A 20,660-nucleotide genomic window follows, 5' to 3' on the forward strand; every position below is an offset into this window, starting at 1 on the left:
CACCTTTTTGTTCAACAGTTGTGCTCGAAGGCATGTCAAAGTTGAGCGGCGTTTGATCCGCGTTTCCAATCTGCGAGAGCAGCAAGTTCTTTTCCTCCCGGATCCTAATCACGAATCGATGAAAATCGACGATCTTGTCTTCATACGCCGAGGGTAGCCGCTGACACAAAGTCGTCCGCCTCCTGAGTGACAATCCACTTCGGCGCATAAATCGTGTGGCCCACCCGTTGCTCGCGCGAAAATCTTGCGCCGAGATGCGCTCCTTCCGGGCAATTATGCGCGCCTGGTTTCTGATCAAGTCGATCGAAACGGCACACCCGTCCGCACGGAGACCCTGGATGTAGTCGAGCAGTGCCGCCTCAACCTGCTGATATTTCCCAGTCTTAGGCCAATGGAAGGCCTTGCGTGTCTTGTTCGTGGCTTTCAGCTGTTCGTGCTGCCGTCGCCAGTAGCGCACACAAAACTCGTCCACGCCGAAGTGCCTGCCGGCGGCCCTGTTGCCGTTTTCCAGTGCATGATCGATGACCTTTAACTTGAAAGCAGCTGTGTAGCTTCCGTATCGGCCCATTGTGTTGCTGCAGAATGGACACTACTACACACACGACACGGAACACTAACACTAAACACGGCGCTCGGTACGCAAACTTCACTTGTGGCTTGGCCTGGATTGGATTAGGGCTCCGTGCGCTGGTAGTATGCATGATGCGTAAGAGATGGCGCTAGGCTGCCGCGCGCTATCATCATCATTGGCTGGAAGAAGCAGACGACATTTGATGCTGCGATTTTTCGGGGTGCGATAATTACGAGAGGAAAAAAAAAATCGCATTTTTGTTGGGCGATGTGGGGGGTGCGAGAATTACGCGAGTGCGAGGATTATGCGAGTAAATATGGTATACAGTCAAACCTCGTTAATACGTACCCGCTTTAAACATACTAACGGTTAAAACGTAGTTGTGGCGAATCCCCGACCGAGTCCCATAGAGCCCAATGCATTCGCTGACCGCTTAAGCCGCAGTGGTTCGCCCTATGCCTACCGGTTAGTGCATACCTGCGCGTACCGCGATAACTTTTTCTGCCATAAAATTTTACTGCGCGAGTGAAATTCTCGACGCCACAGTGTGCTGCCAAAGGTTTCCCGTCTTTTCGAGAAGTGTGGAGATCGGTCGATCACCGATTCCGACCTCCACGCGATTGCGGCGACGCCTTTGCAGGTAAGCATCAGGAAAGAACGAAGGCGAAGCGGCGGCCACCGACAAACGCGCCAGCGTGACTTAGCGCCGACAACCTTTTCACAATTAGTATCTTCAGCTATCTGCGTGGGCACGCGTGCAGCGCAGCGCTACTTTAAGCATACTGCACGCTTTTATTTGGCGACAACCTGAACGTGCTGGGCCGCCGATCGCTGCCACCTCGTGCGGGGCCGTGTTCAAGTGCGCACCACTTTGTAGAAACGAAAGCAGCTCGCTGTTGCGGAGCTGAGCGTAGCGGGTCGCGGTTGCCGTGAAACCTCGCTGCATTGACGCTATCACGATAAACGCACGCGTACGGTATAGCAAGCATAGCGCTGTTGTAACCATACTGCATGCGTTTATTAGGCGACCACCCAACGAGCCTCCGTCCGCTGCCAGGACCGCTATAGTGTCGCAGAGGAAGCAAGACATCGCCGCGTTATCTGAACAAGCTACTCGCCGCATCTATGCAAGGTCTGGAGCGAAGCGGGCACGAAGAACACTCCCACGACTAATGCGCGCGTGCGGTACGGCAAGTGACCCGGCAGTGACGGCGTGAGCCAAGTAGGCGACGCGCTGCACGCAACTACCCAGGAGACTAGCTGCTCCACGCAGCCATTCCGCATGTCCGTTTTCGTTTAGTAGTAGATCACGGCACAGACGCATACACATATGTCGCAGAATGCAGACACTGTCTGTTCTGTCGCCATGTCGGGCACTGAGTATCCCGGACCCTGTAATGGTTTCAAAAGGCTCTTTGGCGTGGAGGCCACTGCGCGCTATCGGGCAGTCGTGCGAGTGTGCCAGGATCTTTTCTTCACTTTGGCAAAAAGAAAGAAAAGGCTTTGCAGCTGGTAGTTTAGGCAATATTTGCTGCGGTGCTCTTTTTTTCTTTGCTGGTGGCGATGGCGTACGCCAGGAGAGGCAAATTTGTACTTGGTGGTTAATGCGTACTACTGTTTAGTGCGTAGTTTTGCCGCGTTCCCGGCAGGTACGTATTAACGAGGTTTCACTGTATATGACTTTTGGATAAAATATGTTGCTACACAAGATGGCTTTGGTGAAAACAGTACAGTGGTTGATGAGACGCTCGATGTAGAGCATTTCGGCAGGAATTTTGAAATGTTCTTGATATTTTTTAGGAATCCTTGCCGTCAGCAGATAACTTATGGATTTAATATGAGAGTGTAGTTGAATTCGTTTTATGAAGAAATGTAGCATGACTAACTGTACAGTAATTAGATTATGTTGTAGCTGAAATTAATTGCTATGAAGTACACCACAGTTTATTCAAACATTTCCACTCGCTTGAGTCGCTAGAACATTAGCTTCAAATGGTACTACAACTTTCATGCATTTATAGACGGTCGATCATAATGCGTGTTGCAGAGGGTTATGGGACCACACTGTCTGGTAAAGATATGATCCTCATTTCTCTAGAGAGTCGATCTGTCCCTTGTGCAAAACACTCCCTGAGATTCAAGCGCATTTGGTCAATTCATTCACTCTTCACATTCATGAATACTGTTGTAGCTCGTCCTTTACTGCACTTAGACTCCTAAATTGAGGCATGCCATGCATGGTAGTGGACAGGGACATTCGTGACATATACCGTATGTACTCGTGTAAGGGCTGCGCCTTTTTCCCACCATTTTGACCGGGTGCTGTTCTTACAAGAGTCGGGCCTACATCTTTCCAGAAGGGCCTCACACTGTTGCTGTACTGTTGTAAATGACAGTGTAAACAGTGCCAAGTGATCATACATACTTTATTTATGGATGTTCGTCATCGCTTTCGCTCTCACTGCTACTTCACAAGCCCATATCACAGGCGGGCGCCTTCCCAGAGGTAGTCATCTTCCATGCCATCCATGTGATTCGCGATTCCCATCACCGTGAAGCTTTTCACAATGGTGGTGTCACATGACACCGAACAATGGGTACTCAGAATCCACAAACATTGTTGGAGTGTCGCCCTCTTGCGCTGGTGCACGAACTTGCGCACTTGGCGGGTAAAAACAAATTGTTTTTTGAGATTTCTGCTCTTAAGTTGAGGGTGTGGCCCTTACACGAGTATATATGGTATGTCCTTGTCACCAGGAGCTGGCCTGCCCCACGGACAAGCGCATGTTCCACCTTGCGTCGGCCATCAAGGCTGGCTACACGGTGAAGCAGCTCAACGAGCTCACCCAGATTGACCCATGGTTCCTCAGCAAGATCATCAACATCATCGAGTACCACACCTTCCTGGAGGGCCTTCACAGCAAGGCAGGTGTAGTAAACTTGCAGTAGGCACAGTGGTTCAGCTGTGCTATATGTTTGCAGAGACACTTTTTGTGTGCAGTACAAAATTCAGTAGTCTGCGATGGATAGATTAGGGTGTGATTAATCATGGTACTAATTAGCTGTGCTCACCATGATAGAATGAGCCAATATAGTCCATTGGTCAGTGGTTTTGAAATGTAATCATGTCTGCAAGAAAGTGACGTTATAGAGAAGCAGATGTTAAGGTAACAGAATTATATAACACTTGCCAACAATGAACTGGACCCTTGGGAATAAACTGGCATCAATGACTGGCATTTCTCTTAGTTGTCTTTGAATGTGCAAGTTGATAACAATAATTGTATGGTGTGGTCAACAGGTATGTCATTTATAATCCTTACAAGGTGATTACAAATTTTGAATTCTTAATTTTGTTCAATCGTTTGTTGATGCATTTAGCTTAGTCATTTTTAGACGAATGCTTTTAACTTGTTGGTTGGCTTAACTGCCTAAGCCATAACTGCTAACCTGGAGGAAGATTGGTTTACACATTTGATGGTTGAAAGAGCTAATGAAATGCACTACATGTGGCATCAACTGTTAATACAAATGAGTATTATACCTACGTGGCAGTGCACATATGGCATGAAATACTGACCTAACATTCTTTTTCTTGAGAAAATCGGTAGAAAGAAAGACTGGCAAGTATTAGAGCACCTTAAAAATTTTTTTTACAGTATTTGTTTCTCTGCACTACTTTCATACACCATGTCATGACACTAACATTCTCAGAGTTAATGATGTTCACGCATAAAATTGCTAAAAAACTGATTGCAGCCATTGCGGGGGCCTAATAGCATTGGAAAATGCCGCAGAGGTGAAGTGCATAGTGTGGGTATTGCTTTTTACTGCGGCGACTTATTGTTCCGCTTTCTTTTTCTTTCTCTAGCTTGCAGTTTATGTGTAGTAGACTCTCATTAAACGGAACCCGAAGGGTTCAGAAAAATATATTCCTTTTAAAGGAGTTTTATTTACTGAGAGATGAACAGGGGTGTATAATTCAAGTACAAAAGCAATGGTATTACAGGCAGTTCCAGCAATTCCGTTTAAGAGATTTCCGCTTACCGAGAGTCTAGTGTACCGTGTATTCTTGTGACTTGTAAAGAATTGAGGCCCTTGGGTCCCATCATTCTCTGTACTCAAGTAGCACAAGTGTTACCCATGCAAACACGCATCTCTGACATTGTTTCATGCAATGTTCGCTGTGTACCTGCAGCCTGCTCTGCTTACGTACGACGTTCTCCTGCGGGCCAAGCAGCTTGGCTTCTCGGACAAGCAGATCGGCCAGTGCGTGGGCAGGTCAGTGATTTCCTGCAGCCTCCGTCTTCCTGCCAAGTGAAATAGGATGCCCTTCATTTATGATTAAAGGAGTGTAAGCAGTGGAGACAGTCAGACAGGCACAAGAAGTGCTTAATAAGGTTTGAGGTGACCTTCATTTTATGTGTTCTTTCAATAAGCCTTTCAGTTGCATCTAAGCGCTCGCAACTGAAATGAAGCCGTACCGAATAGCCCACTTGTCGACCTTGCTACAGGACGCCCTCAGAAGGTTACTGTTTGGTGAGGTGGAAAATCATAGACAACAAGACTTGTCTCGGTTGGCTTCTACACCTTGTCTTCAAATCTTTTGCGCTGATTTCCTTTACCAGGATACCCTCCTATCCTGTAATGGCTTCGAGCAAGGAGGTAAGCAAAGAACCGCAGTTTAGTTGCTTGTGTGAGCAAACAGTTGTACACATATAAACAGGACAAGCGCTACAGTGTCACGACCACCCACCGTGGTGGTTTAGTGGTTATGGTGCTTAACTACTGACCCGAAGGTCGCAGCATTGAATCTCGGCCACGGCGGCTGCATTTCGTTGGAGTCAAGATGCTAGATGCCCAAGTACTTAGGTTTAGGTGCACGTTAGAAGTCCCCAGGTGGTCGAATTTTCCGAAGCCCTTCACTTCAGCGTCTCTCACAATCAGGGTTTTAGTACGTAAACCCCCCAATCGTTATTTTTAGCCACCTCAGTGCAGTTTGGACACACCCTGTAGCACTGACAAGACTTTTTTCTTCTCGCTTCTCATTCACACCATCTATCCACATCCAGCACAGAGCTTGTAGTCCGCAAGACCCGCCAGGAACTCGGTGTGGTGCCTCAGGTGAAGCAGGTGGACACGGTGGCTGCCGAATGGCCTGCTGCAACCAACTACCTCTACCTGACGTACAATGCCAAAGGGGATGACTTGCAGTTTGAGCCACAGAGCGCCATCATGGTGCTAGGGTCTGGTGTCTACCGCATCGGCAGCTCGGTTGAGTTTGACTGGTGCGCTGTCAGTTGTGTCCAGGAGCTCCGCAAGGTACACCTTCTTTTGTTCCATAAGGGCATGGAACTTTGTGAATGGTTACATTTTGAGTCATTGCCAAAACTGCCATTAGAGTATAAGTCACGGAGGCTGCACTATCTGCATTTCATTTGCTCTCTGTGCTAAGTATTTTTAAAATGCAGTATGAATACAGTATAAATATCTTCAAACATTCCAGTAAAATTAAGTTATGAAGCTAAATCAAATTCTGCACTGTTACGTTCTTGAAATGTAGATTCACAACTCCATGTAATGAAATGTGTCGATCGGTTCGTAATGTGTGATAGCTGTTTGCGTGTGGTGTTCCATAAGTTTCGTTTGCTCTGTTCCTGCTTCGTCTGTACGTACTCACAAGTTTCATAAGTGTGTATGCTAGGGATAAAACCGAACTCATAAAATCAGTACAGCTCAGACCACTTATAGCGTAACCGCTTACAGTGCAGTACCGGCTATAATGCAGTTTTTTCTGACTCTTGTTTACCCTCCCATAGAACTCCATGTATACGCATACCGCTTATTGTGCAGTCCCCCGAGATGAAAGACCGGTTGTAATGCGGCTGCCGGAACGTTCTCAGAGATGCGAGGGAGCGAGCGTGCTTCTCAGCGGAGATGCGCCGACGGGGGAGACAGCGGCGACGGCTTTATGAAGGAAGAGGGGACGCGCAACGAATGAACAAGGAGCGGGGGGGAGGGGGGGAAAGGGGATGGCGGTGAGGGACAGCAGCCCGGCGCGGGTGTGTGGTGTGAGGAGGGGGAGCGGAGGCGTAGCCGGCGGAGAAGCCTTTACCCCCTTGACATGCGTGCTTTGTCTCGGCCGCATGACATGCGCTCTCCGCTACGTACGCGCGCCCACTTCTGCATTAAGAGCGCGTTACCGCTATTTGTCTCCGTCGGGAAAATAGTGCTTCGTGGGTAGAGCGCAGATATCGCACGTGCAACCTCGATTCCCCTGCAAGTAACAGTGCTTTGAGACGCGATTGAGCTTTTGCCTTTGCCACCAACAGGCGGACCTACAAGCTTGAGAGACTTTCAGGATAGTTGCCGCGGCTGTTCTCCCGACCGCGAACCGCAACTGCATTTCACGCGTGATGCCCTAGGTTTAGCTCGCAAGTGCGATCTCTTCTACGCCCGATCTCCGTATTGCCTAGGGCAAGCTTCTCGTGGCAGCATGCCAAGTTGCAAAGCGCACGCTAGGCCTAACGAGCGCTAGTAGCCACGTCGGCGGCCGCGGACTGCAGAAGTTGCGGTTTGGTGCCGAGTCAATGAAACATCTTGCAGTTGTTGCATTTAGAAGGGGTGACTTACATCTTTAACGAAAACGCGGGCGTGCGTGTGAAACACTCGAGTGGTGGTTTGTGGTCGCCACCGTTTTCGACATGGTGCTCGCGCAGTGTGCCACCGCGGCGACTTCCCGTGACGGCGCATTTTTTCCGCGTTCGTTATGTCGGCACCGCAGGTCCGCGGACGCTAACCGTTCAACATTTCCAAATGTAAGCAGACGCAAACTTGCGTCCCAGTCGCATGCCTTGATAGTTGGAATCGCGCGCCTACCCGTTGGTCGTGTTTTGCACACGTGCAACCTTTCAAAAATGTTGTTTTGGTTATGGTGCGGATATTCGCGACTGCGGCGACTTACGTTATAAGCGGTCTATGCTGTACAGCGTTTGGGACAGCACCAGGTATTCACCTGTTTTGTTGTTTGTGCCATGCTGTCAGCTTTCGCTCAAGCTTTCCTGACGGTGTAGGAAGTCTCGGCTGCCTTCTAGCATGCCCTAGCAAATCCTGAAAGCTACGATGATCAAAAACCAGAGTGTAAACGTTCTCAACCTGAGGTTTCTTTTTCTCACTTGCAGCTCGGCAAGGCAACCATCATGGTCAACTGCAATCCCGAGACTGTCAGCACAGACTACGACATGTGCGACCGCCTGTATTTCGATGAAATCAGCTTTGAGGTGAGTTAGGATAGGCACAGCGGGTGTTTATTGCAGAGGTTGCTCTGCGACTTGAAAAGTTACGTCAATCTGCGGTGGTTTCGTTTTAATGGTACTTTACACTGCTGATGAAATTAATCGGATGATGCATGTTGTAGTTAAAAGCAGTAAAGGGTAAACCACTTTTACACAATCTTCAAATGCCTGTGGCGCATGTTGGTGTCCCAAAGGGCAGTTTTTTGTCGTTGTTTCGTGTATATATTCAAGTTTGTTTACCAGCTGCAAAGCTTTGCCTGTTACTTTGAAGTCCACGCAGGGGCTTCTGGGTAGTAACCAGGATACATAGACTGCCTGCTTTGACCTGAATTCACCCTTGCTACTTTCGGACGGGACAGCAAGTAGTAAACGGTAGAATTGACGTTCACTTAGCTCAGGGCACATACAGGTCCTTAAAACCCTTGAAAACTCTTGAAATGTAAAAGTATGTTTCCAAGGCCCTTGAAACGCCTGGAATTGCTTTCTTTGAAATGCTTCGAAGTTTTTTAGCAATGCAGTCTAATATTGACCATGTGATGTGGCCCTTCAAACATCTGTCTGTGACGTTGACAACACATGCAGAATGGGCAAAATGTCACAGGGAGCCTGAGCAGCCACTAAATGTGCCCTGTTGATGACGATGACGCAAGGGGCAGTAAACTCAGATAGGCAGTCAGACTCACTTTAAAACTTCGGTAAATTATGTTCAAGGCTACGTTCACCAATAATGCGTTCAAAGATACCTGTGTATGCGGGAGTATGGAACAACACTAACATTTCGAGTTTGAGATTTTGGTGTCAGGGGTCCACAAACTGAAAAATCAAATTAACTGGAGTAAAAGTCACTGTAGTCTACTTCAATTTGAAATACTTAGATATACACCATGATGTCTTACTTCCATTTGCAGACTGTGATGGACATTTACTGCATGGAGCAACCCGAAGGCATCATCCTTAACATGGGTGGCCAGCTCCCCAACAACATTGCAATGGATCTGTACAGGCAAAAGGTGAGTGACAGAGCTTGGCTTGCACAACCATTGAAGAACAGCCAGATACGGGCCGTGTTTCAATTCAGCGGGCTGGGCTCGGGTGGGTTGGAATATGGCACTTTTGGTCTTGAGCCGGTCCTGGGCCGTAAAACTCGGCCCATGCAGTGCTCCAGCACAGCACTCTGAAGTGTGATCAGTGGTATTGACACCAAGGTCGATTGACTACCCACAGTCTTCTTGCGGAAAAGTACCCATGCATTGACTGGCAAGTAATGCCGAAACACTGTAGATATTCAGATAAATGCAAAGAAACGGTGAAACAACGCGGAAAGGAAAAATATACTTGCCAGAGGATATCTCTTTACATTCCGGGCCGGTTTGATGCATTTTCTCTATCTATGCTACTGAAACCTGGCAAACCAAAGTTGTACTATTTATTATTTACAATACTGCCAGTCTCATGTTGAGACCATAGCAGGTGGTCGTATCGTTGTACATAAATGCAAATTTGAAACAACAGACAAAGAGCAAATACAGCAATTTTTCAAAGTCAAAATACAAAAACCTCTAATACCGCAAACAAATGTGACAAATTGAAATAAAATTTGTATTATAAAGTTTATATTATAGGTTACTGATGCTGTCAGGGTCCAAAATTTTACGCAGATGCGTTGCAATCTATAGAAACGAACCATCTCCACGGAGTCGCAGTGTGCATCGTAGACACCATGTTGGTACTACGTCAACTCACTTCAGTGGCACTTTTAAACCCCCCCGCGCAGTGGAGAAACGAAACAAACAAGCAAAATGCCAAAAGTAGTGTTGTTTTTTACTTCTGGATGACGATAGTTGTCCAGGCATGCTTCAGAAGTGGGAAATTTGAACTTGCAATTATTTATAGCATGCCATCGATGGCAATAATTGTGGGCAGTAATGTTTTAAAGTGTCAGTGAACACTTTCCTTGCTGGTCCCGCTTAAATCGAGAGTGGTATTGTGAGTTGCAGTTTCTTTTCTTTTTTTCTCCTAATTTTAGGCTCGCATCCTGGGCACATCACCGGAATCAATTGACTGTGCCGAGAACCGTTTCAAGTTCTCCCGCATGCTGGACTCCATTGGCATCTCCCAGCCACAGTGGAAGGAGCTTACCAACTTAGAGGTGAGGCTGGGGCTGGGGGCGAGCAGGGCTCATGTTGTTCTTATGTTATTGTGTATGTTTGTGTCAGGGCATAGCAGCTTATTATTTCCCGCAGGAAAAAAAAAAGTTTCAATGATAGAATGAGTGACTTGGGACCAAAAAAGTGAATGCTCGGGTTAGGGTATTTTTTTGGTTTGTTAGTCTAAACACTGACCAGAAGATCATTTGAATCAAGAACTTGCCATCACTGTACTTGTGAGCTGATGCGCAGGATGTGTAGGGTCTTCATCTTTTGTGCATCTAGTAACTCTAACTTCCACCGAACAACGGAGAAACAATGGCAAAAGGAAGTACGTTCAACACAACCATGGCTTTTTAAAATGGGTCCCTGCCAAATGTCAGAAGCGCATCAGCATTTCGCATTCTGTGCAGATCTGTAGTTGAAGTTGAGTACACACCTTAAGACATTGTGTTGCAGAATCATGTGCATCACTGACTTTGGTAAGCAGCCTGTTTTGTTAATGATGCTAAAGTGTTTGGCAAACCCTTTCATTTCTAGATAATGACTTCAATAGCGCATGTCCTTTACTATTCAAGCTGCTCCTTCTGGTGGGCTAGGATTTGCAGCGATGAAAAACCTAGAGTCTAATGTGATGAAAAGACTGCTTTAGGCTTATCATGACTTGTTCAAAACAAGATGCATTCTAAAATTATTGCTGTGGGAAGAGGGTAATGCAGTGCTTTTGGTAATGCAATAACTTTTGCGATGCAATAACTTTTGCAGGGCTTCCTTAAAATGGCATTGCGTAAGTATGACGACCATTCAGCTTTTTATTGCACAAAATATGTGATAGCATAAAGACATAGACTGAGCGCTTTGTCTGCTTTATGAAAGTCTGCACAAGAAATACATAACATTTTGAGCTAAAGTTTAAACAAAATACTCAAATTCTAGTGTGCAAGGTAGCTTCAAGGTAGTGCTTCACAGTTATAGAGAGAAGCTAGCTTCACGGCAATACGTGAGGATCCTTTTTAAAAAAATTTCCGTAGTTCGTTGTTGGGGGTGCGGGTAATACGCGAGAAAATAGCGTATACTCTTGAAACAGACCATTAAGTATGGTCACTTGGGGTAAGAATAAGAACAGATGTGAGGGGGATGAGGGCTTTTAAGGTAATAAAATGAAATGAAATGAAATGAAATGAAGCTCTGTTTTTATTTTTGCACCAAGTGACGATAGTTTGTGGTTGATCTCTTTGAACAGTATAAACAAACAAGCCCAGCAACAAGTGCTAATCGGTCTTTGTGCTGTCTGTGTGTATCTTGGTATAATAACAACATTTTCAAGCTTACAGTCTTTAAAATCATGGCCTTGTTCTTGCAACTGTTCATCTCTCCATCTCTGTCTCAAAAAAAAACTTTGGCGCAGAACATCAAGTCATTCTGCGAGGAGGCTGGCTACCCTTGTCTGGTACGCCCTAGTTACGTGCTGAGTGGGGCTGCCATGAATGTGGCCTACTCGCATCGTGACCTCGAGGGTTATCTCAACGAAGCCAGTGCCGTTTCCAAGGAACACCCTGTAGTCATCTCAAAGTTCATCTGTGAAGCCAAGGTGAGTCGCTACCGCGGCAAAAAGGGGCGGTCTTGCAAAGGCTTGCGTTGTCGTATAGTAGTGATGAACATTTGGTAACAGAGTCAACAAAAAATTGTGCCCCTTGCAGTGTAGATGTGTGCCTTAAGATGAAAGCTATAGGACACCTTCAATTGAATCAGAATTGAAGTGGCTCTTGGCCAGTAGCTGTATGCACACTGCAAAAATTTCCTGTTAGCATGCCACAACGAATGTTCCCAAAGCAGCTGAGAGTGTCAAGTACAGTCGAACCCAGATATATCGAATCTTAAGGGGATCACAAAAAAATTCTGCATATAGGTAATTCGATGTATCAAACATTGTATATACTGAAAGTATATTCAAGGGGATTTTACAACTGTTTGATATATGCAGGTTCGACTGTAAAGGCATTCACAGTGATAAGTGGACTAATTTAGGAACACACTGAGTGCATTGATGCGCGCAGGCAATGTGGCAGGTGAAAGCATAATGTTGTATATATCACTAGTGATAACAAACTAATGTAAAATGACCATCATGCAATAACATAATTGCTCATATAGCATGACAAGGCAATGCAATGATAGGACAAAAGTTTTCTGTGCATCCTCATCTTTTCCCGATTTATAGGGGTGTGCGAATATTCGAAATTTCGAATATTTCTCGAATAGTGTTTGCTATTCGATTCGATTCGCACTGAAATTTTACTATTCGAACTATTCGAACTTCCCAAAGACAAATGCAGTCAACGTCCGGTTGAAAGTGACCCCTTCAGATTTTCAATATACTTCACCTCATCACACTCTCGTATTGCGGCAAAGCTGCCTTTCAAGCTCCGTTACGGTCGAACTTGGCCAAGAGACAAAGTCCGGTTGGAAATGGTCCCTAGATTTTCAATATGCTTCACCTCCTCACACCCCCGTATGCGGCAAAGCTGTTTTTCAAGCTCCGTTACGGTCGAACTTAGCCAAGAGACAGTCAACGTCCGTTTGGAAGTGGTCCCTTGATTTTCAGTATGCTTCACCTCATCACACCCCCGTATTGCGGCAAAGCTGCCTTTCAAGCTCCGCTACGGTCGCAAATGTATTAACTCAAGAAAACGCTGGTTCCAATATGGAGATGAAAGATGTGGCAGAGTTGGGGGCTGAATTAATGCTGTTTTGGACCTGAAATTTGGGCAGGAAGTCAGAAAAATCGGACGCCGAAGCTTTTTAGCATCCAAAATTTCAGATGTTCTTATATATCGACGTCTACGAGGCAGATTTGGAACTCCGGACTTGAAGGGAGCACACCCTTGTCTGCCACATCAGTTGGCCTTCCACAGCAGTTGAAAGAGGAGGAGAGGCTGAGGAAATGGCATCTCTGTCTATCACGTGTAAAGTGTTGTCGGCAACACTTTGGTTGCACCAAATCATGTACATAAATACAGTTCGGCCTCTACATTGCCTCACTCTTGATAAGAAAGACAACTATGAAATAGACCCCACCAGCGCTTCATCAACCTAGCGAAAAGAAACACTTTCATGTTGCGATCTCACAAGAACATACTTAGGGATTCTCTGAAACTTTTTCTGTAATTTCACTTCGAATTATTCGAAAAATGTTTGAGAAATATTCGAAAATTATTCGAAATTATTCGATTCGATTCGCACCCAAAATTTTGCTATTCGCACAGCTCTACCGATTTATCATTTCTCTGGCTGAGCATAAACATTGGGCAATTCAACACCACTGGTGTACAGTGAAAGGAGTTCAAAAACTTGTGGCTTGACATGTGTAGTGTGACAAGAGTGAAACAGGTCTTACATGAGTCATCAAAACTTTTTGCAGGAAATTGACGTGGACGCTGTGGCTAAGGACGGTGTTCTGGTGGCCATGGCAGTCTCCGAGCACGTTGAGAATGCTGGTGTGCACTCGGGAGACGCAACGCTGGTGACTCCGCCTCAGGATCTGAACTCTGAGACGCTTGCCAAGATTCGCTCCATTTGCCAGGCCATTGGCGAGGCGCTCATTGTCAGTGGACCGTACAACATGCAGCTTATTGCCAAGGTGAGTTGTGTCCTTCCACTGACATTACGCATGTGTTTAATGTCATTGGGTTGCTTGTCATAAGCACGAAATCAGTCACATAACCTCCGTCTTGCTTTAAGGGGGGACGCAGCTTTCGTATCGCGAAAAATGGCAAAAAAATCGATTTTTTGAAAATCACATTTTAAGTTTCTGTAGCCCTTTTTATATCAGATTCCAAAATATCTTCACCGAAAACCGCGTAGAAGTGCTATCAAAAAATTGTTGCGCCTGCCGAGGTGGCGAAAATTATTGGGGAAATCGCAAAAAAACACTGATTTTCAAAAAATCATAGCTCCGCAACGACGCCACCGGGCGCCGATATCTTGGGCTCATCGGAAAGCGCATTTCTCCGTCTTCAAATTCCCCGCCGCCGCTGGCTCCTCCCTTCGTAAACAAGCGCACAAAAAGCAAATGTTCGAAGGTCGTTTCGAGGCCTCCGATTGGCCTCGTCCGCCATGTTGCCCCAGCGCGCCTCGCCATTGGTCCGATGCTCGCTCCGGGAGATCGTCGTCTGCAGCTCGTGCGTCTCGAGCTCACGGCTGTCGAAAGTCGCGCTACTTCGTGGTTCGCAATCGCTCTGTGTTCACGGCTCGACGATAACTTTGAACAAGAACTACGTTTTAGTTTGGAGCTACTAGCGGAAGCTCGGTGGGATTACGATGGCGCGCCGCACTCGTAGCGAACATCGCAAACGCGCGTCTCGGACAGACTCTCTAGCGTTGACTAGTCGGATCCGTGGTTGGAGGGTCTGCTTATGCGCACTTCGGACGTCGTGACGAAGATGATCGCAGGACGACTCTTTGTACTCGCGACCACGCATTACGTACTGTACTTTGAAACATCGGGCACCGCGGCCGGCGCGTCTACTGCTCGGAGTCGTCACTAGGCCTAACTCCGCTCACGGCGTCGGCACGCGAGACGAACCTCGAACTTTGCGGGCAAGAACAACGCGTTAGCGGACTCGCGGCAGTATGCTTCTTCGCAAGGAACGAAGCGCTTCCCCCGCCGGCTCCTCGGTAAAGCGGATGGTCATTTTACGCATCGGCAGCGGACCCCACGGCCAAGCTCGTCGCGCAGCGGGCGCGCGTCGGCGTCCCGAAATGCGAGGCCAAACACGTTGCGCGCATATTTTTCGTCGCCGCACCTAGGCATATTGCGCATCGTCACCGAATGCCGCCACCCAGCACATCGCGTGCCGACTTCCCGGACTATGCGGCCGAGCACTTAGAGGTGAAATAAAGCACTGGTGATGCAATTTAGGCGCGCTTGGGGCCGTGCTTGGTATCGCCATAAGCGCTCATGAATCATCTGTAAAAATAAAAGCCTCGCAGAAAACCGTGTCCGCGACGGGGTGAATGATGAAGCGCATCGCAGGCGAGGTTTACAAATTAGCTTGACGAGTGAAACGGAGATAATTCATATCTGCCCAGTTCTCGTCTTGAATAAACTGCTAAGGAATTCCTATTCCACCAATGTCTTGGCCATAACTGCCTGTTATTTAGGAGGAAGGGATAGGTTGTCATGATGAGAGCTCCTCTTAGTATCCTATAAAAATGATTCAATGATCAATTGCAATCAAGACTGTTAATTATGTTAATGAGAGCATGAATACAAGAAAGCTGGCAAATCATCATAGTACATGACCTACTTGCATTACAATATCTTGTTTTTTTGTCATGTCTATTACACCACTTCATAACTTCATTTAACATTCATGCTACATGTTCTTTGTATGTCAGAAAAGGATTTTAAGAAAAAAGAAAGAAAACAAAGGCACAACAGATGAAAGGCCACATGTGCAGGAGGTCCAACCTTATAAAACACATTAAAGATCACAATCTTCTTGTGTTTTAGAGAAGCAAGGCACCTCAAACTAAAGACAGGGCACTCAAGAAACTGCACATTACGAAGGACTCAAAAGATTACGACACTAGTGCCTTTTGATGAAGTAATATCATTGGTACAACTTTAAAAGCCGTTTTCTCAAAACGACTTTTCTTGCTTCCTGCTTCGCTTGTTCCGCTGATTTCTCACTGACCGCTGGGTCTATTTCAGTTCCGTTTTTTGTTCTATATTCCTTGAAGCACAGTTCAGGGCGTGACATTCTTGCTTTTTCAGTATGGCCTTTTGATAATTAGCTATTTGACGAGTTGCACACAAAGCCTCGATGCCTGTTGCACAGTCACCTCATGAAAAATGAAAACTAAAAAAAATTTTGTTGCAAATAAAAAAATCTAAGAATGTCACGCCCGCAATCAGACATCTTAGAATGCATAGCACTTTGAACGAGTTTCCTATCGCATTTTTTAAGCGAGTCAGACTCGGAACAAGAGCAGAAGGTGAAATATATTGTACATCAAAAAGTTGTAAAGATATATTCATGAAATTTCTACAGTAGCATTAAAAAAACATTTCAAATAAGTGTGCCAATTTTCATCAAAATCCATGAAGAAATAAGAAAGTTGGTACCGAAAGCCACGTCCCCCCTTAATTATTTTTCATTTCATTGAGATAGATAGGAAACATTTACGAGGATTTGGTGGGATTTATAGAGCAGGTGGGTGAGGGAACAAACGGGTGTTAAGGACACCTTAGTTGAAATCAAGAAGAAATGGACATGGGCAGGGCATGTAGAGTGTAGGCAAGATCACCGCTGCTCCTTAAGAGTAACTGACTGGATTCCAATAGGCAGCAAGCGCACGAGGGGGAGGCAGGAAGTTAGGTGGGCAGATGAGATTAAGAAATTTGCGGGGATAACGTGCAGCAGTAAGCACAGGACCAGGTTGATTGGAAGAACATGGGAGAGGCCTTTGCCCTGCAGTGGGCGTAGTCCGGCTGATGATGATGATTATGATGGAGCAGGTGGGTGGGACCAAGACGGATGCGTGACCTCAGTCACGCATCCATCTTGGTCCAAGAGACCTCTCTTCAACTCCAAGTCAGTCCACCAAAGTATGGCCTCCTGCACCTTTCTTGATGAATTGGTCATGAATACTCCAACAGAGGGTAATTAATTTTAGATATTCTGCTCGGGCATTCCCATGTAATGTGGGGTAGAGATGGCTTCTCTCCACAGTGGGGCACTGGCTTGGATAGGCTGTGGGTCATATCACATAGTGCAGTTGCAGGTGCAGGTAAGTGTCAGTCTGTGTTCATGAAGATTCTTCAGCAGTGGCTGCGTCCCGCTTTGGGTGTGGCTCTGCGTTTCGTCTCTGGTTGAGGCACTGGTGGTCTAAAACATTTCGCATTGATGCTATCACATTCAACTTTTTGTTTGAACACATCACCAACGTAATCGTCAGAAAGCTTGTGGCCGTTTTCTCAAAACTGACTCTAGTGAAGCTTAGTCAATCCCTTACAGTCGCCAGTCGTGCAAAAAGTACAGGAGAAACCAAGCGATGCTGCTAAGTCAAGGTTGTACCTGCATTTTGTCATGAGAGTTCCACATGGTCAACAGCGTGGTTCTAGGCTATGCTGTGAGCTTTTGTCGGTCACTACCATTAAGTAGTTTCAATGGACACCAACTGTACCCTCGATGCCTGAATCGACGAGGGCAGGGTTTGAGTCGAGGAGTTGCCTGAGAATGACTGTTGCCAAGGGACCCACAATTATTTGGTTACAGTGGCATTGTTGATTTCCTTTATGTTACCTGGAGCGGTTGGTATGGTGTGTTGACTGTACTTCGGTCTTCATAGCAACAGCATGAAAGTGGTAGAAATCAGCAGTTGACTACAGGCAAGTACTATGCATTGGCAAGTTTTATTGAGTGTGCAATACAGTAGACTCTCATTTAGTGGAACCTGAAAGGACCAGGAATATTTGTTCCGTTTAACAGGAGTTCCGTTTACTGAGAGATGAACGGGAGTGCAGAACCCAAGTATGAAACCAATCATATTAGGGGCAGTTCCATTTAAGCAGCAGTTCCAATTAAGGGATTTCCGTTAACTGATAGTCTATTGTACTTGTGATGAAGTTATTTATTATCTGGCATATGTGGTATTCCAGATTTCCATTTATAGAGGCTTTTCAGCTATTGTCACCGACTTTGATTTAGAATCAACAACTGCAATTGAGCAAGCCTTGAAAATTCGGGCATCTAAAGATTTGTTGGATATAATTTATATACTTGGTGTTCATTAACTTTTGGTTTCACTACTTGAAAATGGTAATGCGTAAGGCAGGTTTGTGGTGTTTCAGTCGTAGGAGTTATCACTGGCTCGCAACCTTCCTATTGCTGTTGTTAGGTATGCTAATGTGAATCTGCTTTTTGTCCACAGGACAACCAGCTGAAGGTGATAGAGTGCAACCTGCGTGTGTCCCGTTCTTTCCCGTTTGTCTCCAAGACGCTCAACTGTGACTTTGTCGCACTGGCCACCCAAGTCATCCTTGGACTCCCTGTTGAGGCTCGCGATGTCACCTTCGGCGTTGCCCGGGTCGGAGTCAAGGTGAGCACACATTTTCAAGGAGGTGCATCATCCGGGCCTTGCTGCCATGCTCGCGGTCTTCCACTAATAGCTACACCAAAGACCGGCAAGACGCGCACCCTTAACTTGTATAGCATTCGTCTTCACATTGCACCGAGCACAGCCTCGAATGTTCCGATGGAAACCTACTGCCGCGACAAATGGCAGCAACTAACCTCACCTGTAGGCTCTTGTCACTGGGAAACTTCGTATTGGGTGAATCCCTAACACACCTCATTGCACAGCAGGTCTTCCACATACCGTATTTACTCGCATAATGATTGCACCCCTAAATTTTGTTGTCAAAATTCGATTTTTTTTTCCCCCGCATAATGATCGCACCGAAGATGTAAATTTTTTTCCTGCCCTTTTCCACCTCCCTGATCATTGCAGTCTTATCTTCCAGCGTGATGAACTTCCGCTTTTTCGTTGGAGGCGGCATCTTCGCAGGCAGCAAAACCGGACGAAGCAATCGCAACACATACTTCACGTTGCACCAAGCCACCAACTCCACAAATGGCTCCACACACGCAACCATGTGCGCGCAAAGCCGTCAAAGCCAAGCACAGAGCCAAGCCAACGAACGAAACTCCATGAGGAATGTGGATTTGGCTACGTAGTCCGCGATAACGACCAGGTGTTTCAGCAAGCCATCATCATCATCATTGTCGCCAGCTTTATGTTTTTTGTAAACAATAATGGCGGCTGCTTCTCAAGTGCGCTGTAGTGATAGTTTTGCAAAATTTAAGTGTAGCATGAACACATTTCAGCAGTTTTCGAATGTAGTTAATGTTGAGAGAGTACATTGTTTGCTCACTCGTGTTTCAAAAATTTTGTGAATGAGGGACTTCGGTATGAATATCTTTCGTAGTCGCGAGTTACGAAATGCATTGACCCCTATGGGCATTCGCCGGTGCTCCGAAAATATTTCGTTGTGGTGAGAATTCCGTTCCCTCGGGATTTCGTTATCGCGGTTTTCGACTGTATGTCGTGTGCCAAGTCTAGCTGACGATAATCATGTTTACCATCTGTTGAACGTTACTTAAATTACTCTTCAAGACTCACCAAGTGAACTGCACGCACCAAACAGATTCCTAATTTTTGCCCACCCTTGGCGGAAGCATGCCATATTAGGATAGCAATAAAGACAAATGCTGTAGTTTTCACCACATGCCCGCCATGTGTTTCTACGTCTGTGGCTGCTGAACGTGCCCATCTCTGCTTCTGTCCTCTAAAAGCGGACATGGCTATGCTGTTGCCGCAAATTTATTGATTTAAATGAAATACATTATTTCGACGGAAGAAACTGTTTTGACGTGCATGACGCACTCACGACCTCCATGACTCACGAGAAAAAACGCATTCGCTTAGCTCCGTCAGTCGCCATGTTTGTTTTGATCACGTGGTTTTGATATCCCGCAGTGTTACAGCGGCAGCCGCCTGTTGGTTGACTTGTCATCCCGCAGCAACAAGCTGCCGACGCGTTCCTATAATTCCTGAAAAAGCCGCGTCGCCGCCATCGCCGCGTTTTTTCACCATTCTGTAACGTGGTGGCCCGCTTTGTGGTTGATTGTTTGAGTGCCGGTTCACGATAAGGCGATATGCGAGTTTCGCTGCCGCGTTTAAGCTAAAGGCGGTTGATTACGCGCTCGAGCACGGCAACCGCGCTGCCGGCAGGCATTTCCGCGTCGACGAAATCCGAATCAGATATTGGAAAAATCAGCGTGAGAAGGTGGTCGCCAACAGCTTCAAAAAGACAGGCATATCTAACGCGCTCGACGGAACGGAAGATAACCTTCTGTGGGACAGCGATGACACTGCCGGTTCCAACAGGGAATCGAGTGGCGACGACACTGACACCAGTGAGGATTCAGACTCTGAATGAAAGTTAGGGGCTCAGTGAATGAAAAAATTAAAGGGCAATATGCAGTGCATGTAGTTCCTGCGTAATGTGTGCGTTTATTACATCTGGCCTTTGATTGCAGTGGTGTGCATAACACCCAACTTCGTTAAGTGTAACAAAAAGAACTTGCTTGGAGTGATTACCGCACTTCTGACAGAAATTTTGTGCGCATTCTTATTTGATATGGTTATCAGAATCTTTTCCAATCACAGAAAAAGATCCCACTTTTTCTACAAGTTATTCTTCTTTCCCTTTTTTAGTTTTTACCATTCCAAGGGGTTTATACACTCATCTGGCTGGCCACCCCTGCTTCATACAGTATTTCTTGTGCAGGTGCCCCAGTTCTCCTACTCTCGGCTGGCTGGCGCAGACATCCGTCTCGGTGTGGAGATGGCCTCGACGGGAGAGGTGGCCTGCTTCGGCGAGAACCGATACGAGGCTTATCTCAAGGCCCTGCTCAGCACTGGGTTCTGCATTCCCGAGAAGAAAATATTCCTCTCCATTGGAAGCTACAAGGTGACTGGTTCGCATTCATCCAGGGCAGGGGTCTCAAACTCACCTTAGCTTGTGGGCCGCAGTCACGACAGTGTCTCCTGCAAGGGCCGGGACAGTAAAGAAGG

General features: G+C 46.4%; 1 protein-coding gene across 1 annotated transcript in view; it reads left to right on the forward strand.

Moving 5' to 3' along the window:
- The window catches only part of LOC119372514 (CAD protein), a 158,414-nt gene that overhangs the window by 58,753 nt on the left and 79,001 nt on the right, over positions 1 to 20,660 (forward strand). Inside the window, exons 16-25 of the mRNA XM_037642991.2 lie at positions 3,329 to 3,496; positions 4,770 to 4,852; positions 5,644 to 5,893; positions 7,753 to 7,851; positions 8,775 to 8,876; positions 9,893 to 10,015; positions 11,422 to 11,604; positions 13,435 to 13,653; positions 17,952 to 18,119; positions 20,374 to 20,556. Of these exons, the coding sequence (XP_037498919.1) occupies positions 3,329 to 3,496; positions 4,770 to 4,852; positions 5,644 to 5,893; positions 7,753 to 7,851; positions 8,775 to 8,876; positions 9,893 to 10,015; positions 11,422 to 11,604; positions 13,435 to 13,653; positions 17,952 to 18,119; positions 20,374 to 20,556 (1,578 nt within the window). The remainder of the gene's footprint in view (positions 1 to 3,328; positions 3,497 to 4,769; positions 4,853 to 5,643; positions 5,894 to 7,752; positions 7,852 to 8,774; positions 8,877 to 9,892; positions 10,016 to 11,421; positions 11,605 to 13,434; positions 13,654 to 17,951; positions 18,120 to 20,373; positions 20,557 to 20,660) is intronic.

This window comes from Rhipicephalus sanguineus, chromosome 10 (genome assembly GCF_013339695.2).
Source record: "Rhipicephalus sanguineus isolate Rsan-2018 chromosome 10, BIME_Rsan_1.4, whole genome shotgun sequence".
In the NCBI taxonomy this organism is placed as follows: Eukaryota; Metazoa; Arthropoda; class Arachnida; order Ixodida; family Ixodidae; genus Rhipicephalus; species Rhipicephalus sanguineus.